Raw genomic sequence first — 27,492 nt, forward strand, 5'->3', positions numbered from 1 at the left:
AAAAACCACCTGCTCCGAGGGGATGGCAAAGCATCTCATTCACAGGGAGTCAGCGGGAAGCGGCAGCCAAGAGGCAGCGGCGAGTGTGAGCGAGAGGGGATCCTTGCAGCCCTTATATACCAGAGTTATTTTTAACCACAGCCTCCATGCTTATTACAGTGTTTCCTCTCTCAGACGCTCAGGAAGCCCACTTGGCTCTGTTTCCTGCTAACATTCAGCCCTGGCTCACAAAATCTTTGAGAACAACAGGCCTGAGACTGCTCGGCTCCATTAAAAAAACTGGCAGCTTTTCAAGCCCTGACAGAAAACCTTTGAAAACTCTGGATTTCCTCCAGCTAACGTATGAGGCTCCTACATCAGTGACAAATTAGACTGAAACAGCACAAAACACTTCTATGTAAATAGCCTTTTTCTGCGTTCGCTCTTTTAATAGTTCAAACATTATTTATAGTTATTTCTCTGGATGGAAAAATATTTTTATATTTTTCCAAAGATGGGTTGTAGTGAAATGTTTTCTTTGTTTGTTTGGATTTTTACATTTTCTTTTTTCCTTCGAGAATTTCGTGACAGTTTTCTTAGGCTCCAGGAGTAACCTTTTCTTCCTGGAAACCAGGACAAAATGGCTGTTGTGAGTTCTTCACTGAAAGACCTCTGTCCACAAGTCTCTAAATGCTGCCATTCCCCAGCTATTAAATAATAGTTGTAACAGGCACGACTGAGTTCTGATTTCCTGAGAGACAACAGGAGAGGTCAGCTGCACTTTATCCTGACTTCCCACATGCCTTTTACACGTAACGTAAATTATATTGAATTTTTTTTTGCAGGGTTTTCACTTCAATTCCAAAGGGACTCCTACTTCCAAAATTGCTTTCAAGTACCAAAATAGATGTGATTTCATGGCTGAGAATGCTACTTTATTCCTGCCTTGCCATTGTACAGCATCCTAAGAAATCTTAATGTTAAGTGACTGCTTCTATATGTGAGTAAAAATGACCTGGAATAATACATGATAAATCCAGATCTTTGGGCTGGTGGGGTGTACTGATTTTCTAGGAGTATTTCCAGTATTTCACATCCTTTTCTGCATCAGCATCACCTTAAATGTTATTTATTGCCCTGGGCACGAGCAGGAGCCATCAGTAACTTCTCTATGTCCTTTGCAGTCCCAGTGTTTGTCTCAAAGGGGTCGGTGGGAGCAAGTTCACTGGAGCAGGAAGATTTCCCTGACTTGCCCATTTTCTGGGCAGTCAAAAACACCTCAGTGAGGTGGTTTTGTTCTCTCCTCCCAATTTTAATCATCCCCAGCTTGAGTGTATAGGCTCAGCAATGGCAAGGCTCTGTACTTGAAGGAGAATTCATCCCTCCCTGGGATGATAAGGCCAGCTCTTACCCAACTAAAGGCAACTGTAGCTAATTCTATTGCGGCCCTACAAATCCAAAGAATTCTCTTCTATTTTCTCCTTGAGGGATTGCCTTCACTCCCTCAGTTGTGCCCTGAACCACTGGATTATGCCGGTTCCTCTGTTTTTGAGGCTGACCACCTCTGTGGGCTTTGTATGACAGCAGCATTTTTGCCCTCTGCCTTTCCTTTGGAGCTTGGCTGTTATGTGAGAGCATCTCCAGTGGAAAGCTCATCTGTACCATGAGTATCTCAGTTACCCTGCTCAGACAGCTGTGCTCTGCTCTACCAGACACAAGGAAATACTCAACAGGGAGCTGAGAGTATCAGGCATGATCTTGAGCAAGTAACTCCCACCATCTCTCAGCCACCATCTCTACTATGACCCTTATTCTGATTGAAATCACTCTACTGCCTGATTTATCTGCATTTCACACAGATGTGGCTAACTTGTGCAGTTGAAACTTACTCTTATGAGAACAGAAAAGTGTAAACAGTTCCTACATGTGAAAGAATTGATTTCCACATTTTTTTAGCTTTTAGTAACTCGCTGTGCGTTTCAGTTGTTGCTTTTTGGGGCTTTTATCTCACATCATACCCAACAATGAGGTTTTTGGCTGTGCCAAGGCTGCTATTTTGAATGGATCTTGGCAAGTGAGGCTTTTAAATCCCGCGTATCATTTTGGCAAAGTGATCCTTATTTTGCAAATGTGAAATGGTTCCAGTCATAGCTCCCAGCATTTGCCCTTGTAGTTTATGGAACAAGTGGTATGGAATAGCAGGTTTACGTTTATTTTCAGGCAGGAAGCCAGTAGTGCAAAAATGCCTCATGAACTGAAGGGTCAGGGAGAAACCTTTTTAAAAAAGAATCAAGGTGGTTGGGCTGCATTTATCAGGCACAGCCCAGAGGTCTAAAAACGACTTGTTTTGATGCTATTTGGAGCTCACTACAATGAAAAAGTGACTTTGTGCAGATTGACTTTCTGCGTCACAGCCCATCTTGGGACAGTAATACCAACAAGGACAATCAGTTTAACTGTTGTTCACAATTGCTGTTTGTTTGTACTCAGTGGTTTCTGGTAGAAGCTGCAGGATGACCCTTCCATTCCCACTCCTGCCAGCAGCCTCAGTAATTGCCCACTAGTCACTGAAGGACAGACTCACCAAGGATTTTCAAAACTCACTTACCCTCCTTCAAATATAACTGAAATTTATAGCTAGCAGCTTCTAAAATAACTCACATCACTGCCACCTCCAAAAACAGCTCTGCAACCATGTGGCCTTGTGGTTATGGCTCTGGGGTTGTGGTGGTGAAGTCAGAGATTCAAATCCAGTTGTAGGGAGATAAAAAGCTTCAAAGAAAGTGAAACTGGTTTTGCCTTGATTAGGTGGCAGTAATAACACCTCATTTTGCTTACACCTGAAAACCTAAACTCATGGCCAAAAATCAGGTGCAATGCAGAATTCCATGTCACAGCAAGAGATGCACTGGGTGCCAAAGCATGTGGTTGCTATGAAGACAGCTCATGTCAATTGTCATGTCAGAGGGGGTTTGCTTCTCTTAGTGCATAATATTGAGGTGTGGGATGACAAAAGTCAAAGTCTGAAACCTTCAAAGCCAACACAGACAGAGACTAGTGAGGTCCGCTCTATTTTTCAATGTACCTTTTGGCTGAGTGGCTGTTTCAGATATTAAAGGATTCTGTTTCCTTACTACCTTAGAGCTGCCCAGAGCTCTCTCCCTCTGAGCATTTAGTCAACATTTGCAGTCCTGCAAGAATCCCATGGATGCTACACTGGAAATTGTTACTATTGTACAATGATTAGTAAATGCAAATACAATAATAGCTTCTGATTTTACATTGTACAGGAATTACAATTAGAAGGAGCCAAATAAAAACCAGACAGCTTTATAAGCAGATGGTCTTAGCCCTCAATACCAAAATTTCTAAACCTGAACTAAATGTAAATAGACTGCTGAGGTATTTGGCGCAAGAAACATCTGGAAAGCTCTGACTTCCCCCTTAATATGCAGAATTTTCACAAAGCCATTGCTGTCCTGCTGGGTTATTCCTATAGCCAGTCAATATGTTTCAAAAACTGGGCCAGTTCTAGCTTTAAGAGGGTCCTCCCTACCTGCCCCAAAATGCCCCACCCCAAACCCCACTGAAACTCCAGACTTGTGGTGTTAGCTTTCAGTTTTGCATCTCTCACTGACACTGGAATTAATTCCCACCCTTTACACAGGGTATGACAGGAATTTTAACTTGAGAGTGAAGGTCAGGTTTAAGCCTCACTTCATCGTACACAGGATATAAATGTGAAGGCATATTTCAGGCATAAATGTCTACAAACTCTCTGCTACAGATGATAACAAGAGGAGTCCACGGAGTTATTAATCCTAAGAATAGCTGTTATTCTGTTACAAGGATATCCAGAAGTAAGCATGTCACATTTTTTTATTTATTTAGTAGCATTCCAATGGGAAAACATAGAGATGATAATGTGCATCAATGGAAAATATTGGCTCTGCAGGAAAATCCAGACCTGATTCCTTGGTGACAAGCTTGGCAGATTATTTCTTGAACTGCATCAAGTCTGCAGCAGAGACAGGTCTAAAGCATTTACAGAAAGAGAACTGATGTTTCCATTGTTGGAATACAGTGGATATCAAAGATGTCTTTGAATTTCTACAATTAGAAAGAGCCAAATAAAAACCAAATAATTTTCCAAGCAGATGGCTTTAGCCCTCGATACCAAAATTATCAAGTTCCCTACATAGTGGTTTTAAGATAGATGTTAATGGATCTTTGAGCAAGAGGCATTAGTGATCTGGACTACAGGCACATTTTAATTAAAATGTTGTACAATAACAGACTCAAAATGTAAACTTCAAAACATTTAAAGCCTAAATTACCGTGGCTTCAGAACTGGCATTGAGTGTGTAATTTTTAACATTCCAGACTGCCTTCATTATAGTTCAAGAAGCCACAGAAATACACCGTTACGAGCCAGGAATAGTTCGTCCTTTTATTTGGAAAGAGAATTACAGAGGGAGCTATTGGGAACTGAAGTTTAGTTCCTAAAGCAGGAGCAGGCTGCAGTATTTTTATACACAACTGCAACCACAGACTCGCACTCACTCAAACATGCCGGACTAAACGGTGCCGGCTGTATAAATACTCAGCACTAAGTTAAAACACAGCTTCTTTTTTATTTCAGCTTTGAAGGTTTATCATGCTATTTCTACTTTTTCACTATCATTTAAAATCTAGATGACATATATAAAAATGTATATATATAGGTTTATCATGCTCTTTCTACTTTTTAAATATCATTTAAAGTCTAGATGACATATATATGTGAATACACACACACACACACACACACATATATATGGGTGCCAGTAAATTAAACCTACAAATTAAGCCCGTGGTTCTTCAGTAGGTTTGGAGAAAGGCTGATTCCTTTATGGACATTGTTGATGGGCACAAAGCTTTCTTTCATTTGGGAACATCCACTTAAAATTACAAAGTGAATCCTTCAGAATTTGTTGTGCTATTATTTTTTTCCAGTGAGTTACTCCACAACTGCACCATAATGCTCATAATCTTTTTTCAGGAATTGGACTCGCATAACTTGTTGGTATGCAAAATATGTAAGTCCCCAGTCTGTTCTGAATTACACCCATGCAAACCGTTTAAACTTAAAAGGGAGTTTAAAATATGCATGAGTAAGGAAAACAAATGAAGCCTCACTTTGCAGAGTGCCTTTAGATCTTCAGAAGGTTTTCTGGAGAGCTTTACAAGATCACTGCACACTTTGTTACCTGTACCTTCAAGACAGAGAAGGGTTCAATTCTTAAGCTACTGTAGGTTTTATCAATGCTTCTGGTAAATTAAAATGGTAGGAGAAGCAGATGCCCCACACTTAATGTTCTAAACTCACTATAATTAATTAAAAATCTCTAATGGAAAAACATCCTATATCTCATGGCTGGTCAGAAACCAACTCTGGTTTTGTTTTACCAAGAGCAGTAAATAAACCCAATATGAATAGACATGAAAGGACATTTTGGAAGTGGCTGGTTGTGATAACTCGGCCCAGGAAGCTGCTAAGGAGCACCACAGACTGGCTACCCTCTCTTTTGGTGTCTCTTCCTCCCTATGTTGTTATAAAATCAGGGGAATTGATTTTGCTTCGTGATGTTGGTTGACTTGGACCACAGAGCTGCACTTCTAAAGTCTGGATTCTGGGAGAGAACACTTTTAACATGCTTTACAAACTGTTTTGGCTATTTTCAGATTGACTATTGAACCACAGTGGAAGTCTATGTATTCAAGATATTTCGGGTGATTGTGTAACTGGAAAAAACTGTCCTGATTTTAAAGTATTTTTGGCCTACAAGTGGAAGTAAATAAGCAATTTTAGAGACTCACTGGAAAGTAATTGCTCCTGCAGGATGCAGGCTGTGCCAGGAACTCTGGCAGATGCACTGAACCCTCACTATTAAGCTTCAAAAAACCCTATTTTCTGATGCAAAGGATCAAAACAAAGGATATATAATCTAAAATGTAAGGAACTTGAAAAGAATGGATGTCTGTGAAGGGTGATGTCTAAACATATGAACTGCATTAGGAGGCAATACAAGGGAAAAATGCCTGGTGAAGTCTGGAGACCCCTCTGCTTGTCGTGGTGGGAAGCAGGAGCTGTAGTGGCACTCCCGGTCTGGGGATGGATCTGCTGGTGACACACAGAGCCCCAGGGCCATCAGATGTGAGCCTGAGCTGATCAAGGACTTGGGCAGAAAGAACTGCTGATGGCAATGGCACAAGGGCGAGTGGGAGCAAGAGAAGCACCTTGTTTTGGGTGACATTGAACCACTGGATTGCAACCCTTGGACTAAGAACAGTCTGTCCCTGCACTTCCGTCCAGTGACTCATCAGTGACTAGGAAAGAGTCATAAAAGCACCACTGTCAGCTAATGTGTCACTAAAGGAAGTGTTCTGCTGTTTTTTTTCCTAAACAAGAAATTACCAAAGTGCTATTTTCCCCTGCTCACGCCGTAAATTGGCATTTCAAAGGCTGGGGTGACTTGCCTTTGCTGTTGCTTTACTTGCACCTCAAGGTTGTAATTGAATTCACCCAGGCTGGTTTGCAGTCTGTTCTGTCAGCTTTCTGCATGGCTCCTCCATGGAAATCCCTGCTCTTACCTTCAGCAGGCCCAGAGTTGATCTGAAAACCTCAAGGGGCTGTGGACAGCCACATGCTCTGTACTGAGGGAGACGAGTAGCTTTGAAACTGAAAGAAAAGTTTTTTACCTGCAGAAAAATTCAAGATACATGTATGACCAACTCCAGTTAAACCTCCCCAAAGAGCCTGCCCAGAGCTCCAGCCTCAAAAAGGTGGAAGAAAAAAGTGCCAGGTTCATGTAGCTACCCCATGGACATAAATCTCATAAAGCTCATCTGGGTGGGTGTGCTTGACTGGTTTTTGCTTACAGCATCCCCCCTCCAGTGATGTCTGGCTCAGCTGTGCTCTGGGAAGGGTTGTTGTGATGGGATGTGGTGCCAATACTGCGCTTTTTCCATCTTGTCACTGCCTCTGGCTGTGTGGCAGCACTTGCTGAGTAAATGGGCTTGTGGCAGCAGAGGAGCAGCTTCACTTTTCATCCCGGAAGGCCCTGCAAGCAGATATCCTGCAGAACATGAGTGCACACCTTCCAGGAGCCACTGGCGCTGGGGTTTCGGTGGCAGGAGGGAAACTGGCAGCTTTGGGCGTGTAACAGCCTGTTCAGGGACAAGGCACAGGCCTTGCATGGCTTTTCATTTGTCTGTTTGGCATAGAGCTGAGTTTTCAACTCCTCCACAATTTCATATCAACTGAACAGGTCGTTGGAAACCACCGAAACTCAAACTCTACGAAAGCAATGGTGCCACAGCCCTGAGCTGCTGAGCACCTGAGCTGGGGCTTGGGCTGACAGGGTATCAATTACACTGGCTATTGGCAATGCTCCTTTTTGCCTTTGGAGCTGGCTGGGAGGGTGCTGCTCTGGCCAGGGAAGATGCTCCTGGAGGAGGTCAGGACAGCTCTGCATACCAGGCAGTGAGACTTGGAGTTGTCCCCTCCTCCTGTTGGTTTTCTGAGAGCTCAAACAGACTTTTGTGACAGAAAAGCAATGCTTCAAACTTACTGTCATCTTTGAAACTGCAGCCTGAGCACAAACAAAACTCATTGCATCTTAGCAGAGGCATTGCCTGTGTCCTTGAGCTCTCAGCCTGTGCTGTCACTGACAGTGGTGGGCAGGGTGGGGAGTGGAGCCCTGGCCCTACGGGAGAGAGACAAACCCAGCTGGATCCAAACGTCAATGACAAGTGAGCTCTTTAGGCAAGGGTGGTTGCAGGGGAGGTTTTTGTGCGCTTGGGACCTCCCAATACCACAGCAAGAGTTGGTGCCAGTGAAACGACAGGAATCAGGGCAGGTCAGTGCTAGGAGCAGGGGTGATGTAACAGCACCCAGAGCATCCCTGTGTCACTGAGGGCTGCAGCACTTCCAGCAGACCTGATGGATTCACTGCAGGAAACGAGGGAGAAACTCTCTGGCCCCTCTGATGCTAGTCAGATGGGGAATCACAGCCTTCTTCCAATTCTCTCTCCCCCTCCAAATGACTTTTGGCTCCTGCATCAGTGCAGCTGGTAGGAACATGCTGTGAGGCAACTCCTACAGGCTGATTCTGAAATGTGGATTCTGAAATGTGCTGCTCAGTGAAGCAAGTTAGCAGTTGTCATTCCCTCAAAAAGTCCAGAAATAATATCTCAGAGCCAAAGTGAAGCCTGCCAAGGAATGAATGCCCTTGGGTGGAGATTACTGATGCTGTATTTGTTATATTAGGCAGGAGAGATCAGACCATTCTTTAAAATAAGCTACAGTAAACAAGCTGGGTAGCTGAGCCCTTCAAACATTTCAGTACTGATGAGTTTAACGTTAAGAGCTTCTATCGCACAAATCTTGATCAAGGGGAAGATAAATGTGCTGTTTTTTAGCATTTCACTACAAACATGGTGTTTGTGCCAACTGACACAATGATTAAATATGATCATCTCTTCTGAGAAATGAGGAGAACTGTAACCGCACCGAGCTCTCCGCCGCCGATTTGAGATAAAAAGAGTCAGATCATGTGTGGTTTCCTTCAGACCAAACTTGTGGTGTAGAGTTTGTGAATGATGCTGTCCAAAGTCAAAATAATCTGTTTTGCCCAAAGGTATTTTTACAGAAGTCTGCAAGTGTATTTTTTCAACGGAATAATAGAAAAAGTTAATTTATCCTTTGCACCATGCCCAGTGATCGCTCTTTGTTAGGGCAGAGGTTCAATGCTACAGTGTGAGAATTATTATGTGCCAAATTGCTTTCATTCTAACAATGGCTAAAAAGGCAATAGCCTCCAAACAAACTGAATATGTGGTGTGGGTTTTTTTTAATGAAATCTAAAATTCAGTCCATTTTCCCACCACTCTTGGGAAAATGGACTGAGTGCCTGCTCTTGCTGAGTGGTGCCCCCAACACCCCTGAGACAGGGGCTCAGCCCAGCTTCATGTGGCATGGTGGGGCTGTTACAGCAGCCCTGGCACTGACAGGTGCTGTTTTACACAGAAAATGAAAAACAGCTGTTTCTCTCTTTTCAAGAGTATCAGAAAAACAAGAAGATGGTTCCCTCCCTATGTGGGCCAAAGGCTCTTTCAGCCCTTTCACTTTCAGCCACGCTGGTAGCACTAGTTCTCTGCCTTTCTCTGAGGAGGCTTTCCAATTTATTTCACTGTTGCTCTCTCAGGCCCGTGGGAATTAGCTACAACTGCCCTTCCCCTGTGGCAGACCAAGATAAAAGCAGTGGTGGAGCCACCCAAAAAACCCAGAGTAGCAAAAAGTCGCAGCCCCAGGCACCTCAGCAGCCTGAGGATGCTGCCCACACGATGCTGTGCAGCCTCTCCAAGCGCTGCAGAAGCTTGGTTTGCTCACTCTGGGGAGGATGCCTCACCCTCCTCACAGCCAAGGGCAGCTGTGCTCACGCCTCCTTTACCACCAGCTCCAAACTGATGCCTTGTGAAGGCTGAGCTAGAACAGAGGCTAAACAGAGTTAAAGAATAAAGCAGGGATTTATTGAAAGGCCTCAATGGATCCACCTTGGGCAGCACCAGAGCCCAGCCAGGGCTGCACCCCAGGTGAACCAAAATGGTCCCAAAATGCACGGCCAGGCATGGGGTCTCTCACTTTTATCAGCTCTGCTCCATTTGCACCTTGCAGTTAATTGTCCAATTCCAGCTTTAGCCCATCAAGTCCCATCCTGCTTGTTTTTCTCTCTTCAGCCCACGTTGTTTGTGCTCTTGGGCCTGAGATTTGGGTCATTTGTCCTTGGTCCCCAGCTAGAACAGGAATTGTTTTGTCTCCCTGCTCTGTGCAGAGAGCTCACCATCCCATAATATGAAGCCCAGACCCACCCACTAAAGCAGCACAGAATCTGAAAATATAAAAGCTAAACCTGAGGCATTAGATACATCACTGCTACCTCAGGAACCAGCAGTCCCTTTTGCCTGGCTCCAGCAAGGCACGAATCTTTGGCACAGCCCAGTTGTGGCCCATTCCCCAGGCTCCAGCAGGTGCATCCCGAGTCCTTTAAGCTCTGCTTTATGGGCTTCAGAGGACATGGGCTTGGGGCAGTGCCCTGCTGTTCAAATAACCTTCTAGGATATCTGGCCCCTGCCAGGAATAGGATCTTAGAGGAAATTCATTGTGAGTGACAATTGTGATACATCATGACTGACCTGTTAGTTCATCCTGTGCGCTGAGGTGGCCCTGAACCCACAATGTGGTATTTAAACTTTTCCTCTGTTGATGGAGCTGTTTAATGGCTCTGAACCAAAGGCTATTGCTGATGGGACCTGACGTGGGGCGCCATTAAATGCTGGGCCACAAACAGCAGGCTGAGAGCCTCCCTTCAGAACTGCACTGTGGACGCAGGGAAAAGCAGCTGTAACATTGATTTCTCTCTCACTCTGTGGCTGTGGGGAGAGGAGATGGTCAGAAGCCAGGACATGTGAGGCCAACATCCCCCACACAAGCACCAAGCCGGCAGCTTCTAACCCATAAGGCAAAGGATGGGGAAACCAACGGCCTGGAGGGGAAAGGGAAAAGTACCTGGGGCTCAAAATGAGGCAGCATCCACAGCTGTGGGTGTGGATGGAGGGAAGGCAGCAGAACACTTTTGGTCCCAGGCAGAATGGGACACACCATGTGCCACAATACTTTCCCACACTCTGGCTTTCCCCTGCCCTCACAGACAGCACTCTCACCCAGGATTAATGCAGGAAACGTGGGTGAGAGGTTCCCCGAGAGCAGAAATGATCCTGCCCCCAGCCCAGCCTCCCTCCGTGCTCTGCTGTGCCTTGACTCAGCGTGTGGGGAGTCACAGCTGGGGATGTCCCACGGCACCTGCAGGAAACTTGCACTGAGTGTGGAGGTGGTGGTGTTGTGAGGGCAGGAGCTTTGATGAGCTCAGCAGGGGGAGAAGCCTCCAGGAAGAATTACGCTGATGTTTTGGAGGTGAGGAACTCCCACAGTCCTTGAGAGCATCACCTGCAGAGTCCACGCCCACGGGCAGACCTGTGGCAGCAGTTCTGGGGCTGCATTTTTGGAAGAGGTGTGGTTTTTGGTGGAGGCTCCCTCCCATCTTCACACAGGACTCTGAGCTCTCCCCTGCATCAATTCTATCAGCAAATGCTTGCACACAAACAAATGCTCTCCTGGAAACATACTCCTCTAGCCTGACTTTGCCTTAACTTCCAGCAATTTGCAGCTGCTGTTTCTTTTCTCTGCTGAATTTACGTTCTCACCCCAATAAAAAAAAAAAATCTTGTATTTGCTACAAAAAAATGTCACTTCATTAATCTGAACCCCTCTGGCTTTGCTGTCACAAAATCCTGCTTGGAAAAGAGAAAGCTGCTCCAGTGCTGCTGCCTCAGAGAGTTTGGGCACTCCAACACCTCAGCCAGGAAGACCAAAACGTTCCCTCCTTCCCACCACCTCCACCAGCATGTTTCAAGAGTGAGCAAGAGGGAGGAAAAAAGCTCTTAGTTCCCCATCTCTGACTGTGTCACTCCCCCCAAAAGAATGCCTGTCATCATCAGCCCCTGATATTTTGGGTATTTGACACAAGATGTGGGACATAATTTTGCACTGCCACAGTGAGCTCCAAGTGCTGCAGCTCCTGGCTCTGGCTCTGCTGGGAGATATCAGGAAGTTTTGAGACAGTAATCAGTGAGGGCCAAGCGAAGCTTCTGTGACCAGTTAAGTGCTCACATGGGCCTGCAAACTTCCAGTTTGGGTTGGTATTTTTAGTGTGTACTATATAGAATAAAATGGAAAGAAAATCCTGACTTTTGTCATTGTAGAAGCCAGTTTTGTTACTGGTAACAAAATGATCCTTTTGTCCGCATTTACCAAAAAAATTTCTACATAAAAGATATCTTTAATTTCTGATGTCAAGAGACATTTAAGAAAAATTGTAATAAGAGTGGAAGTTAGAAAATCTGGCTGTGTGAGCTCTCAAAGGGCAACATGCAACACTGCCTTAAACATTGTGGTGTAGCACTGATTATTCTGAAGGATCAAAATGACCCTCAAGTTATTAGAATTTCTCATGATGCACTTCTTAGGAAAAATTTGGGCAATCCTCAGGCTGTGTGTTCGGTGTTGTAGTTTTTTCTTCTTGGTAGTTACAGTTACTTTGGATGAAAACAGTGACAACAGCTGCAGAAAAACCCACTCCAGCTTTATCCAATGGGCCAAGTGAGGCTTGCTATAATCAACAAGTGGTGTAATTCCATACAGAATATTAATTGCAATATTGGCCCCCTTCCAAAAGAGCTCTTTACAGCTCCATTGAAGCACTATTTGCTCTGATCTAACACTAGTTATAGATGTTACTGCACTTTTCTTGCCATTAACTGTGTGAGGCAGAAGGGCTGTTCTGTTCAACACATGGATCATGCAGAACGCTGCTCATTTCAGAGCCCAAATACAACATTTTATCATCCAGTGAATCTGGAATTTGCTTGGATAGAGCTCAGTCTTGCACCATAGAAGTCTATGAGTATTTAATGAAAGCTAAACATGGCCTGCATTGATATGATTTATGGATTTGTTGTTTATATGCTAAGGGCTTCTTTACAAGGCTTATATCACCATATTAATTCCTTTAAACATGTCCATCTGCACTCAAATAATAAAAATACACATATGGACTGTAATGAAATACCATCCTGAACCATGCAGGGCAAGAAAATTCATGCTGCAACTATAGCAACTACTAAAATAGCAAAGCACACTGATTTCTGCCATGAACCTGTTCCTAATGTCCAAGAGACACTGTGTGCTGCAAGCTTTATATACCAGTTCCCAAAATATCCGAGTCCTGATAGGATGAGAAAATACTGTCATGTTCTTGCACCAGGCCAATTACAAAGCTGTAGTTCCTGTGCTGGTAAAGATGTTTCCTGTTGATAACACAACGGGACAACACAGCACTTAGCTGCTAATGTTATCTGGCACCCTTGTGACCTCTTGGAAACTTTAACAATTGTAGAGTCCACCACACGCAGAAGCCTCTCTTCTTGTGCTTTTGTTTGAATAAATAAGCAAGCAAGAAAATAAACACTTGTTCTGCACCATGTGCTCGTTATTGGACAGGGAGTAATTAGAGGTGGCTGAAACAGAGGAGAGCTCAGCTCAAGGAGCAACAGGTTCCTACCTCTGATGCAGGGCAGTGTTTGACTGATAAGTCCTTTTCTAAACAAATACAGTGCAAAGGTGGAATTCTACACTAATAATATTTTTTGTCCATTTAAAACATGCTCCTTTTCAACTTTGTAGACTGCTTTTTTGTGTTTGAAGATGAAAAAGCAGATTTCATTTGTTTACAATGTCAGCATTTCTGAACAATCCTCCTTCATTATCCTTTCCCTCAAGCTTTTCCCCCTCAACTTTTATACTGAAATTTCTTCAAACCCTTCCTGTCTGTGCAGTTTTGTCCCATTTCCTTGGCCAGTCAGCAGCAGTGACAGGTACAGCTTGGAGCACCATTCCGGGAGTTTTAAGAAAATATAAAACCTCACCTGAATTTGGGTGTTGCATTGCCTCTCAATAACTGGCTGATTCGAACACACATTTGAGATCTACTACACCCACCATCCAACAGATATTTGCCACAGTTTATGTAAAACCCGCCTAAATCTTGATACTACAGGAAACCCAGTGCCCCATCTTGCTCGGAACTTGGTGGGATATTTGAATTCTTCATTCTCTGCTGGGGAGGAGCCAGCAGCTGCTGTGACCTCTTCAGCTACTTAAAGTGTAAAAACCCAGATCAAGATTTGCCCTTTTTCTGATTTGGAGCAGCACCCAGTTCTCATCAGTGCAATCCAGTGTGCCCATGAAGAATCACTCTGCAAAGCCTTCCCTGAAATCCTACAGGTACATCAGTGACCTGTAACCCAGTGGCTTGAAGATCCATAAATAACAAATGGATGGATTCATCCTATGTGCCTGATTTCCCGAGATATTCTTCTATCCCTCAAAATATGGGGTGCAACCACCATACTGCCTCAGATGGTCTAAGAAAGTCTCAGATGAAGTATAGGACATCCCTTGAGAAGGATGGAAAAGGGCTTTTCCTAACTTAATAGAAAAAAAAATTAAAGCCTTATAATAATATAATAAATATAGAAATATAAAATACATAAATATAAAAAGTTCAAATAAATAAATAAATAAAATATAAATAATTAAATATAAATATATTTTAAGCATAAAATTAAAATGAATGTAATAAATCTTCACTATAAAATCTACATATTAAATATTTGAGCTTCAGTTCAGGGTGAAGAGTGAGTCCTTTCAGTGGTCTTTTCAAAACACCACTGCTCTTCACCTACACCTGCCCAACTGGAATAGCAGATGTAAAGCTAGTCAGCATTCTTCCCAGCTCCATTGTTATTCCTGCTGGAAAGAGGCAGAACTCTTTGCAGTGCTTTCCTTTGAGTGGTGCTTATTCACAGCAAGTCACAGTGGGAGTGGGTGGGAGGCAGAGTTCATTCATTTTTGCAGCATAACATAGAGGAGATTGTGTTTGGATTTCACTAGATATTTGTTGTTTTATGTTTCTTTGCTTTATATTGGAGAAGGGCCTGCAACAAAACTTTGATCCAAGGTACAAATCCACAGCCAAGATTTGAACTAAGCCTACAAAACTTTCTCCAGAATGGGCTGGAGCCCAGCATGCTGACTCTTAGGAGCGCCTTGTTCCTCATGTTGCTGATCATTTGATTCAGGCCTGTTTCTGTTCATTTATTTGACCATCAACCCACAAACAGATTTGGAGGCTCCGTGATCTAGTCCACAATTTGTTGAGAGTAACTCAGAGTAATTCCACCTACAACAAAATGAAGTTTCATTGATGCAATGCTGCAGCAGTCAGGGCAGGACTTAAGAGCAGGTGGACATAAGGAGATGCAGTGTGGAGGAGGAATAAGGTGAGAAGAGAGAGGTCATAAGCTGGGCATAATTTCTGATGTTAAACTCAGAATTATCCAAATCCTTTGGTTTAATGAGTTTGTCAACAATTGTAGAGCAGCAGAACAGCTGGAGCGGGAAAAGTGGATTTAATCTTCAGTGTAATGCCTTGGATGCTGCAGGGCTGTGGAAGGTCTTCGTTTCAGATGGTTGTTTGCACCAATTCTTGGGAACTTAGTCTGGAATCCATCCTGATAAAACAGCACTCCTTCATTTTCAGGAGAACAAATACAAATCCGAGCTTAGCTGTAACTCCTATTTCTACAACAATCCCTACATCTTTCTCTTTGGGAGCTGGTGTGAAGGAACAGAGCCAGATGTGCTGCTGCCCAGAGCAGTGATGACACTGCTGATCCACACCTTGATCCCCACACAGCTCCCACACTGCCAAAGCCTGGGAGGTCACAGTCACAACACAGGAAATGTACAAGGGCCTTAAAGCCCATCTTGTTCTATCCCCTGCTGTGGGCAGGGACACCTTCTACTGGACCAAGTTGCTCCAAGCCCCATCAAACCTGGTCTTGAATATTCCCAGGGATAGGGCAGCCACAGATTCTCTGGGCAGCCTGTGCCAGGGCCTCGCCACCCTCAAAACCAAATTTTTTTCCTAATAGCCAATCTAAACCCTCTCTCTGTCAGTGTGATGCCATTCCCCCTTCTCCTGTCACTCCAGGCTCTTGTGAATAGTCTCTTTCCATCGTCCTTGTGGGCTCCTGTTGGATACTGGGAGGTCACAGTTAGGTCACCCCAAAGATTTGGAATTGGGATTCTCCCAGCCTTTCCTCATCCCTCTGATCATCTTGGTGGACTCCTCTGGCCTTGTTCCAACAGGTCTGGATCATTCCTGTGCTGGAGCTCCCAAAGACCCAAAGTTTTCACTAATTCCCTAGTGTGCAGTAGCTACACAAGGGAATCTCCTGCATCTGCCTGCAGTAACAGATACAGTAAGCTGTAACTGTGCTTCAACAAATGCTGAGTCAAGACAACGTGCTGGAACTACAGGAGAAACAAGTTTTATCCATGTGTAAGGAGGGCATGACTTAGAAAACACATTGAACTGCACAAAATTACATGAAAAAAAGTTTTACAATTGTTTGTTTAGATTTTGATTTCTCCTGTAGAGTAAATAACATAGTTGTATAGTTGATTACGGTGGCAATTAAGATAATTCATATTGTCCCTTAACTTTGCTTTCTCATGCTGTTTTCTGCAAGGCCATCAACCCTCACCATGCCAGGGCTGCTGAAATTACAAACAGCAGTGGGTGTCAACCACAGAGGGGAAAAAAAAGCACTGAACATATTGCAACACTGCCTTTGGCACAAGATAAAGACAGAGGTGCCAAGGTTTAGCCTTTTTATTTCCACAGAATAAAGTCAGAAATAAACAGGTGTAATCTCCTAACCAGAGGCAAATCCGCTCCAGATCAAGTCTCATGATCTCTCTTTATGTGTAAGGATGTTCCATAGACAAAACCAGCTCAGACTAGGGAAGCAAATGTAGGTAGTCCAAAGAGTATTCCAGCAGGAAGAGTTGCCAAGAGAGAAGGAAGAACAGGAAAACCTTAAAAACACATAACAAAAGACTCTTCAGCTGGAAGACCAAGGTGGAACAAAGCTTTTCTAAGGCACTCATTTTACTTGATTAGGAAGTAGGTTCTGGCTTAATTTATCAAGACAAAACCAGTTTTCACTAGTGCTAATCAAGTGTGTGGGGGTGAAAATGTCCTTCTTTTTTTTTTTTTTTTTTAATATTATAATCACATGGGAGCTTTCAGACCACCAGCTGAGGTTTAATTTGTGACCTGACAATGTCCAGCACCAGCGTACAACCCCGAGTAGCTGCTCCTGGGGCGCTGCACCAGGTCCTCCCTTCCCTTGGCATCTGCACTTCGCAGGAGTACCAGTATCAGCCGCACGAGAGAAAAAGCAAGAAATAAGAATGCTAAAACTATCCAGCTAAATTGCGAAGTTGCTCAACTCCAAAAAAATCACACTGCATAAGGCTAAAAAAATAATTTAATTACATGTTTTTGGGTGGTTGCTAATGTACTCAGAGCCACTAAAATAGCCGTGCCTTCCAAATTCAAGGCACGTTGGGTACATAGCGTTCGCTCGGCTCTTACTGGTCCGTACTGGGAGCAGCGGGCTCGGAATGCCATCTGCCGGCAGGCACAGAGCGGGACCGCAGCTCGCTCCTACAGCTACACACACGCAGCCACAGGGAATTGCTCGGACAGGGAGCGCTGCTGACGCACCCGGAGAGAAAATTATCTAAAAAGGAGCAATTAAATGGTGCATAACAAAGTGACAGGTCTGCGCCTGGGGAGGGACAGGGAATGTTTCTGCTGCGAGCATCTCCAGCCAGCTGCCAACACAACTATGAAACCACAGTGAGCTGAAAACACAGATTAGGCACTTCAAACATGCAAATTGTCTTTTAGAAGTCTTTTGTATTAGGCACTTACCTATAACCTGGTGGCAAACCAAGATATTTACATTTCACCACATTAAGCAGAGAACAAAGTTCAGCGAGATAAAGATTTAGCAGTCAGTCTGAGAACGAAACTTGTGGGAAAAAAATTCCTCATAGGATCACAGAGTAGCTTGTGTTGGAAGAGATATCACAGCCCATCTCATTCTAAACGAGACACCTTCCACTGTCCCAGGCTGCTCCAGCCCTGTCCAGCCTGGCCTTGGACTCTTCCAGGGACCCAGGGGCCTCGCACCCTGCCAGGGAAGTTTCTCAGTGTCCCACCAAACCTGCCCTCCTTGAAGGAGATCAAGTGCTGGAATAACATCCCTTGCTTTGTCTTTCTGCCTGGGCACCCACAGTGTAACAACGAGTGGATGAAAAGGGAGGGGGGAATTTTGCTTTCTGAGTACCAATTTTATGGTGCATGGGTGGATTTTGCTGAAAATAGAAAAGTGAAATTTTTTCCAGAATTTAGTAAATGAATCCGGAATATCAGTACTTCCTGCTTTTATAAAGTTCTGCTCCACTTATCCAGGCTGAGAGTACTCTGAGATCAGAGGCTACTACCTGGTGTAGATCAAAGTGACAAAGAATCAGACAAAGTACAACTGACTCAAAGAGGACTTTCTGCCTTTATTACCTTCTGGACAAGCATGGCTGATGCCCCATCATCAAAACAGTTAAACTGCAACAAAACATGGTTCTGGTCCACAAGATCCAAACTCCAAGAGGAAAACAAAGATGGAGAGTCACATTTTACAGGCATAATTAGAGCAAACACTTGGAAAAATAAGTCAGCAGAAAGTGATTTGTCAACCAGTTACAGTTTTAATATAAAAAGTTTTAGTCCAGTCATAACGTTAATTGTTCAAATGAAAATGAGTAGTGGAACTGAAATCTTGAACAAGATGATTCTGTTTCAACATCAAGCTTTTTGGGGGACAAAGAGAGTCAGAATACACCTGTCCACACCCAGGATTGCCAAAAACTGGGTGTGTGGTTGTTGCCAAACACCACCAGATATTAGATTTCCTGAGGCATATCTTCTGTGATGTCACAGCAGCAGCAGCCTGGGGGGAGTTGAGCTGATTTTTGGCTAATTTACACACAGGTGTCTCTATGTACAGTCTACAAGGATTCAGTGAGGACAGTGACTGAAATACCTTCTCACTCTTTGTGGACACTCCTGGACTCTCCCACCAGCGGGGAATTTTGCACACAGTGTATTATCACATCACATCTGCAGACATAGATATTTAGATTTTGATGGTGTAAGTTTAGCACCTCTCAGGAGTACTAAATTCAAGCTAAAACAGCCTAAAAGTTGTGTAAAGAAAATACTGATAACCGTCACAATTTCCCTGAAAAAAAAACCTCACCAAAACCCAAAATAACTATGTACACCCATGCCAATTGTAGCTTCTGAGAAAAAAAAGTGAAACGGCATGTAAAAAAAATAATACCTTTAAGAATAACATTACAAACTGTTATTCATTCTGCCAGGAAGATACAGTAATAGCTGTTTACAAATGGAAAAGACTGAGAAAGAAAACATCTCTCCTTAGGGCAAATGAAATTAAACAATTCTAGCAAACTATAGCAAAAAAGGGGAAGTATTTGCCCTAAATTAACACAAAAGGCAAGCTGGAAGAAAGATGGCAACTCTATTTTTGTCGGCCTCTTCTTAGACAGTAACTTCCAGGAAGAGCTTGGAGTACATTACTATTATCTGGAAAGATAATCATAAACACCCAATCTTCCTACCAAATTACATTACCTCTGCAAGTGTTTTGGTCTTTTAATACCTAATCTAAGGCTTTGTGCCTACATCTGACAATTGGGAACTTGTTTGATGAGCAGAAATTTGACAAAGCAAATACTGGTCAGTCGGCAGAGGGTTTCCAGGCCCTGGGGTGTCACAAGGTTGGAACTCTTTCATCTGCATTTCGACTGACTGGAGGCAGCAATCCTGCTTCCAGAGACTCTCCCACAGGAATTTACTCCTGTTCTCAGCTAACTTAGTTTTTAACAAACCCCTATTTTTGTATCCAAACCGTTCACTTGAAGCTGTTCTTTCAGATTAATTCCTTTGAAACCACACAGAAGAAGCTAATGGTATTTTTTGACTTCAGATAATTTCAACTCACGTTCTGAAATTTTTTTTTTTAAGTTAACAGAGTTATGAATGAGTTAAGGCACCCAAATGCCCAGAAAAAAAAAAATAAATACCTTGGGCTAAATACAACTAAGTGTTCAGCAGTCATTTAATTGCACAATCATCTCCCTAATTTCTGGCACAATGCTGTCAATGTCTTTAGGGATCCTAAAATACAAATACTAGAAACTGCGACTGTAACGGACAAGGCATCGACAAGACATTCCCAAGGTTCATTCTGGATTCCTGGCTCCTCAATGTAACTGCTACTCCTAATGTAATTAGCATTTAGCAGCAAGATCAGCATGTCTAAGAATGAAATAAATATTCACACAATCAATACTAATGGTTCAAAAGCTCAAACACATTATTGAAATCAATAAATTTCCAATCTTTCTTCTGTCAATCCAAGATTGCAGAAATGAGACCCTTGGCAACAACATTCACAGCTCTCAGGACCACAGAAGCTTCTGCAGGTGAATTCTAGGCCTGAAGGTTTGTTGTCTGTGGTGCCTGTGAGGTGTTTTACTGTGTTCGCAGCTGGTAGTCTGTAAAGGAGAAAAAAACAACAAAAACCCAATTTTGTAATTTATCTCATTCAAAGGAGTAAAGCAGAGCAGCAAGTTGGGATAAAGTGATAAAATACCTTCTTGTATTAATATATATTAATAAAAGAAGATGCAAATATCAATAAAATACTGAGAGGGGGAATAGCTTTCAACTGAAAGAGGGAAGGGTTAGATGGGATATGAGGAATAAATTCTTCCTGTGCAGAGGGTGAGGCCCTGGCACAGGGTGCCCAGAGCAGCTGTGGCTGCCCCTGGATCCCTGGCACTGCCCAAGGTCAGGCTGGGCAGGGCTTGGAGCAGCCTGGGACAGTGGGAGGTGTCCCTGCCCATGGCAGAGGTGGAACAAGATGAGCTTTAAGGTCCCTTCCACCCAAACCAGTCTGGGATTCAACAATTCTATAAAATAAAAACCCCAACAAAACCAAACCCCACCATTTTTGCGTGCTAAAAATCTAGCATTTTGTACTAGACAGTGTCTTAGACATTTCAAAGGTGGCAGAATTATATGTGTGAGCACACTGATAAGAACATGTTTGTTTTTAAATATACCAAATTTCAGCTCAATCAGAAAACACTTGAACAGCATTACCACTCTAGCCCACTGGGGACTACAAAAGAAACAGTGTAGTTTAATTTACTGTGTATCTAAACCAGACAGTTCCATACTCAAAAATAGGAGCTTCAATTTGTAGGAGTATTCTGGAGAAACAAAATATTCCTTTCCTCTCACCTCCATTCTGGGTGATGTACCGCACCCAGGGCAAAGCCTGGTAGCCGCTCTTCTCAATTATCTTTAAGTAACGAACCTGGAAAAAAAGATCTGTAAGATATAAAGTCTCCCACACTGACAAAGCAGCATTTAGGAAAAAACCCGACCCTTTTATGGGTAAAAATCTGTCTTGTGGATAAAACTGAACAGGAATCATCAAAATGAGAAACACCTCGTATGTTAGAGCTCAGCATGTAAATTTATCAATATTTCTGTTTTCAATCACTGACCTGGATCCCTGAAGTGGTGAAATAGGGAATCTCAAACTTTACACTAATGGGAGGTTTTCCTTCCTTGTCTTCAGCTTCAACACTTGGAAGTCCAAAGTGAGCTCTCATCAGGTATTCTTTTCCACCCTGTCCAAAACGGACAATTATTTTTTTCTTGAAACAAAAAAAATAATAACAAATTTGCAATGATATAAGTAGTTTTCTTAACGACAAATTGCTGAACTCCACTATTCATTCCAGCTCTTCTCCAGGGCTTCAAAGTGACACGTATTTTTAATTTAAAAATCCTTTTTTTTTTTAAATGCAGATCCAGCCTGAGGAATAATTCATTTTCTTCCAGCCTCATACACAAAAATTCAGATTAAATAGTGATACACAGCTGCACTATCACACCATTAGCAGTCAGTGGACAGGGCTCATGCTCATGGAACCACCCAAGAAGTAGAGCCTGACAAAACTCAAACAGCTGCTGCTAAAGCCAGGCCAAGGATTACATCACCCATAGACATGACTCAAAAATCTGCTCTCAGCCTGGGATCGGAAAAAATATCCAAGTGAAACAAATATAAACAACATCTATTAGCAAGTTCTAATCATTCATCCATGGAAAAAGAAGAAGAGTCCACTGCTACTTGTCTGATACCAACAGGATTTGCTTTAGGCAGAGTCTAAATGTGAATGAAGTATCAGTGTTTAGTAATTATTACACTCTTTGGTGGTAAGAGTAAAAAATAACACTTACTGGAAAAGATTTAATGGACCAGACAATTTCACTGTTCTCTGGGACCCATTTGACACTTCCAACAGTGGTTTTAAACTTTGGCGAGTCTGCATCATTTGGAACTGGGATGTGAATCTCCACATTGTTGGCAGTTGATCTACGCTTAAATTGACTCTTTGCCTAATGAAGAAAAACAGTAAAGCAGAAAAGCAGGGTCTAAGTACTTCCATGATGCTGGTGAGCTCAGAGAGCTGTGAGACACACAGCTCCCCTCCACCCCAACCTGCATCCTGAGAACCAGAACTGGAACTGAGATCATAACTGACAAATGAAGTCTTCAAAGGTGTCTAAGCCCCACAGAAATGCTGAATACTTGTACAAAATTGCATACACTGCTCATCAAGCTTTGACTAAAATTAGCCATAATTTTTTAAGGATGTCTGACCTTGATCATGTATTCGATGCGGCTGTGGGAATGTTTCTCAATCACAGACTCAATCCAGATCAGGGGCTTTACCTGGTGGGGAAAAAACACATCACAGCTCTGAGTTTTACTCTGACAGAGGCACTAAAATGTTGTTTTCCCTTAAAACTACACTCAATATGTGAATCACACAGCAAATGCAGCCTGGGGCATTAAAAAATGACAGAATTGTGGTTTTTTAAGAAATAATTATACCAATGAGCAAGCACTGATATATCAATGAGCAAATGTACAAGAATAATAGGCTTAAAAATGTACGTCTCAGATTAATCCCTAATAAATCCCTAATAACAAACACTTGCATCAGAAAATATTTGATAGTTTTACATACTAGGGACTGAACTATTTCTTTGCTATAGACCTTCTCTAGATTGAATTTTTTGACTTTTCTTTATTATCATGGCTGGCATACTCCAATAAAACCAACTGACATAAATACTGTTGTTAACAAGCCCAGTTAATTGTTACACTGACATTATGTAGTTAGATTAAAAACACAGTATTTCAAAAACAGTTTCAACAGCAGTTGAAAATACAGATTTATTGCTAAGTGAAGTCTAAACTTCCTTCTTCCTCCAGAAGGAGTGAGCACCAAGTTTTGATATTAACAGTTGACTCAAAAACCCATGTGCTGCACATGTTTTAAGAGGAAAAAAAAAAAGAAGGGGAAGCTATTGTGGCTTCAATCTAAACCACTCTCATTTTAAAAAGGCAGAGATCCAGACTCACGTGGGTATTGAGACGATAGGACATGAGCTCAAACTCTCCATCAGGTGGGATGAAGGAGATTGTCCGGTCGTTTTCAAAGCGAGAGAGACGAACACACTGGTGGAACTTCACATCTTCCAGTTCTACTGATTTACTTTTCCCACCTAGCAGAAAACACACAGGTCACACAAACCATGGCCCAAGTCTCACCACAGCACAGCTGCTGCCTGCTGACATTCTTCCTTTTAGCCAGCTTTCTAGGATCAGGGCAGTGACTGTCCCCCAGTGCTGGGCTCTGCTGAGGCACCTCGAATCCTGTGATCAGTTTCGGATCCCCCACAACAAGGACAACAGTGAGGGGCTGGCGTGTGTCCAGAAAAGCAAACGGAGCTGGGGAACGGGCTGGAGCACAAGGAGCAGCTGAGGGAGCTGGGGGAACAGCCTGGAGAAAAGTTAAGTTCAGGGGGAGCCTTCTCACTCTCCACGACTCCCTGACAGGAGGATGGAGCCAGGGGGAGGTCAGGCTCTGCTCCCAGGCAACACAGGACAGGACAAGAGGAAATGGCCTCAAGTTGTGCCACTGGAGGTTTAGGCTATATTTTAGGAAAATTTCTTCACCGAAAGGATGGCCATGCATTGGCACAGGCTGCCCAGGGCACTGGTGGGGTCACCACCCCTGGAAGCATTCAAAAGGCCTGTGGTTGTGACACCTGGGGACATGGCTTAGTGCTGAACACGGTGGTGTTGCTCAGCAGTTGGACCTCATGATTTTAGAGGGCTTTTCCAACTTTCATAATTCTGTGATCAGCATGCTACCAACCCATCCCAAACCTCAAGAGTCCAGATAGCATCTGTGATGATTATGATGACAGCGCAACACTCACGGCCTGTGTTATCAAAGAGAACTTTGTCATTCAGCCCAAGGCGCAGCTCTGGCATTCCTGAGAGGAAAACTCTCATTTTAATGGATCCAACTATCTCACTCCGGAGCACGTTCCCGTTGGCACTGACCTGAACAGAGATGAACAGGAAGGTAAGACACGATGGGGTACACTGTGACATCAAGAAACACTCCCACCCTATCCCCGTGCCCTCAGTTTTCTTGGATGTGTTTCTTATGAGGAATTAATCCAGTAGAGTGAATTAAATCAGGGATGTGAGGCAGCACAGACAGAGTATCAAAGGACATATCCAAAAATCAGCAATACACACAATTAAAGCATTATTTGTACTGGATTTCCTTGGGGGAACTTAATGATTACATTGCTTTGAGTGTCACAGCACACCATCCCCAGTGAGACTTTCTATTGTAGGTTTTCATACAAAAAGCCTTTTTTAACACTTCCTACTACAATTCTCACACACAAGTTAAACTACAAGGTACCCACCAAAAGGTTAACTGACTCTATGACATCCAGGAACACCTCATTTTTCCTGTATTTTATCCCTTCTGATCTCCACGAAACAGCATTTGTAACAGTGGCAGGTGGGCGTGGGGCTCCAGTTTCAAGTTTGTGGCCTTCCTGAGTGATGTACCTTCACAAGCAGAGAATCGGCATGGAAAAAAAAAGAAAATTAATATTTTTGATAATTAGATCATACCGAAACATTTGTTTGCCTATGGAAAAAGGCTCAAAACATTACAAGGGCTTTGACACTATTGAGGGATACTTACTCTTGTAAAATTTTACTATCAGTGGTTTGTGGATAACCAAAATCCATAAGCTCATCTAACAACTCATAAATAATAACAAAATTATCCCTAATGCTCTCTTCTTCCAACTCCTTGAAATATTCAGAAAAAACCTGAAATGCAATGAGAGGAGGGAGAGGGAGAAGAAGGACATTAACTGAGGCAGCACAGCACATGCAGAAGGAATTCCTGTATCTAAAATCTTGTAAAGTTCCAACCCCATACTTCCCAAAGAGCATTCTGCTCAGATCAGCCCCAGGAAACCACCACAATTAAAACACATATAGAGAATCCTAGAAGAAACTATTATGAAAAGTATTTATTCTGGAGAAAGTATTTTTCTTTACAGGTACAGATGAACCAAACACAGGATCTGTGTTTGGATCATGCTCCAATTCACAATCTCCTCCAGGTGCTCAGCTCTTGTGTAACTACTTACAGCACAGTGCCCCATCCTCTGCCTACACAGCTACAAAATATCAGTGCCCTTACTAGAGAGTTCTACAAAATAATCAAATATAAAGTAAAAATGCTATTATTGAAGTTCTTAAAAAAGGTGAAAGCTCTATGCACTTCTATTTAGACAGAACACAAAGGTTACTTTTGAAATATACTCACCTGAACTACTTTATATAAAAATGAAAACACCAGTGATACACAAGCATTTTTCTTAGAAGTTGCAACAACTGATAAAGGATGTTCAGGAATGTTCATTTTTAAAAAAGTTTACTAAGTGCATTTTAAAAAAACTAATTTTAGGCAAATAGAGTTGCTTAGAAGAATTATGCATTAACTACTTCACAGCACATATGATCTAAGGAAATAGGAAGAAAAACATTCAGGAACTCATTAATTAGAATAAAATGAAAACACTTTCTGTAAAGCACAAACCCCCCTTATTTAATATAACCAACCTTACTGAATATAGCCTCTTTATACCACTTCACCCATTCTCCAACTGCACTCTGACATTAAAAAACCAAACCAGCCCTTGGCATGTCAGCACATCTGCAGCACAAAGGATACGATACAGGTTGTTATGTTTAATCCACATGAAACGAACTCCCCCATGCGCTAGGATAGGAGAAAGTGTCCCCTCTTCTTCCTTTTCCATAAGGATTGGCATAAAATGTTCCACCTCTGACATGTCCACATCTCCACGATAATTCCGACAGATCAGAACCTATAAAGAAAGCAACCAAATCCTTCTTTTTTCTCTTCCATAAGGAAGTTATCATGCAAGACACACAAATGCTTGAAAGGCCCCTCTAAGATCATTCAGCTTCCCTCGAGCCTCTCTGCATTTACACGTACAAATCACAATGCCGAAATACTTGGCCAATTAGAACGCGAATACCAACATTTAAGTGCAAAGTCACGTATTAGTATTTTCCAGACCTATCCTTCCCCTATTCCTGCTCACACTCTCACAACTATTTTAGGATAGGATAACACACAATTCCTCTGAGGCAAAGCAGCTACAACACCGGCAGAGATGAATTACCCGGGGATGACGCCTCACCCAGCACCCCTACCGGCGAGGGGCTACAGGCCACAAGTCCCCTGTGCCCGCCCAGCTAACCCGGGGCTGGCAGCCTGGGAAGCGGAACCCCCGCGGCCCCCGCAGCCCTCCCAGCGGCAGCGGAACCGCAGCTCGGCGCCGGGCCTCACCTTCCCCTTCAGGTCCAGCACATAGACGGCGCTGGCCGACATCGCCCCGGCCGGGCCGCGTCCCGCCCGTCTTCCGCTTCCGCGGGAAGTGACGCCACGGGCCGCGCCCGGGCTGCGCGCAGCGACGCGCACCGTGCGGCGGAAGGACACCGCGAGCGCACAGCGACGTTAAGTAGTCCCAGCGTGCTTTCCCCCGGGACTGTCCCGGTAGCCTGGCACAGCACCCGGGGCGCGCCGAGAGGCTGAGCTGGGGCTCCGGACTGACGATGAGCACCAGGGCTCAACGGCCGCCGCGCCGGAACCTCATTCGGGTTAAGAACGATATCGCGATTTTAGCGGCGCGTTAGGAGTTCGAACATCGTGAAATCTTCATGTCATCCCTCAGAGGTGTAAGAATCAAACTCCAAACTCCCCATTTCATTATTGTATCAGCACCAAAAAAAGGGATGAAAGCAGCGTTTTAGTAAATTACATCGAATTTACAAGTTGCAGCAGACCCCTCTGAGAGAGCTCAAGTTAGAAATGATACTATTTTCCACAAAAACCGGATTCAGTACCCGGTGCACAGCAAGCCGGTAATTACATACTAGAGAGACACACTGATTATTTATTTCAGAGTTGCACAAGCCTGGATGCTCGGTGGGATCCCAGAAATCCAGCACATCAGCTATCAAAACTTGGACATCACTCAAGAGCTTGTTGGCTGGTCTCTATTCCATGGATTAAACCTCCCTTCTTGCTGGTTAGGCTTGAAAGTATACAAATATCAAATAATATCCTTTCGTAAAACAATTTTACATATTTCACATTTTGCAACGTGGCCTCTGACAGAACTTGATAGAAAGTAGTTTTACAATTCACATAACTTACAAGAGAAACTTAAATGTGAGCCTGTCAGACTCTTCACCTCAAAAAGGGATTACTGTTAGAACCAAAGAAATAAAGGAATGTTTTCCATCTGGTTTGCAGCAATTAGTTTTGGCCCTAACCTTGCTATA

General features: G+C 43.3%; 1 protein-coding gene across 1 annotated transcript; it reads right to left on the reverse strand.

Annotated features, from left to right (window-relative positions):
* Positions 1 to 18,107: 18,107 nt before the first annotated feature.
* On the reverse strand, positions 18,108 to 27,456 carry AP1M1 (adaptor related protein complex 1 subunit mu 1). The gene is made up of 12 exons (XM_009099333.4): positions 26,495 to 27,456; positions 25,850 to 26,006; positions 25,442 to 25,509; positions 24,806 to 24,936; positions 24,519 to 24,666; positions 24,015 to 24,141; positions 23,152 to 23,294; positions 22,384 to 22,455; positions 21,960 to 22,118; positions 21,218 to 21,343; positions 20,949 to 21,024; positions 18,108 to 20,197 (listed from the first exon to the last, which is right to left on the reverse strand). The coding sequence occupies exons 1-12, from the start codon at positions 26,534 to 26,536 to the stop codon at positions 20,175 to 20,177; spliced, it is 1,272 nt and encodes a 423-aa protein (XP_009097581.1). The 5' UTR covers positions 26,537 to 27,456; the 3' UTR covers positions 18,108 to 20,174.
* Positions 27,457 to 27,492: the final 36 nt, after the last annotated feature.

Source organism: Serinus canaria, chromosome 28, assembly GCF_022539315.1.
Source record: "Serinus canaria isolate serCan28SL12 chromosome 28, serCan2020, whole genome shotgun sequence".
In the NCBI taxonomy this organism is placed as follows: domain Eukaryota; kingdom Metazoa; phylum Chordata; class Aves; order Passeriformes; family Fringillidae; genus Serinus; species Serinus canaria.

What these genes read in the sequence shown, in the direction of transcription:
- AP1M1 (XM_009099333.4), bottom strand. Translation starts at nt 26,536, where the DNA reads ATGTCGGCCAGCGCCGTCTATGTGCTGGACCTGAAGGGGAAG. An exon ending in TTTTATATAAAGTAGTTCAG is followed by an intron (nt 24,937 to 25,441) that starts GTGAGTATATTT and finishes ATTGCATTTCAG; the next exon opens with GTTTTTTCTGAATATTTCAA. An exon ending in TAGAGTCAGTTAACCTTTTG is followed by an intron (nt 24,142 to 24,518) that starts GTGGGTACCTTG and finishes ATCTCTGTTCAG; the next exon opens with GTCAGTGCCAACGGGAACGT.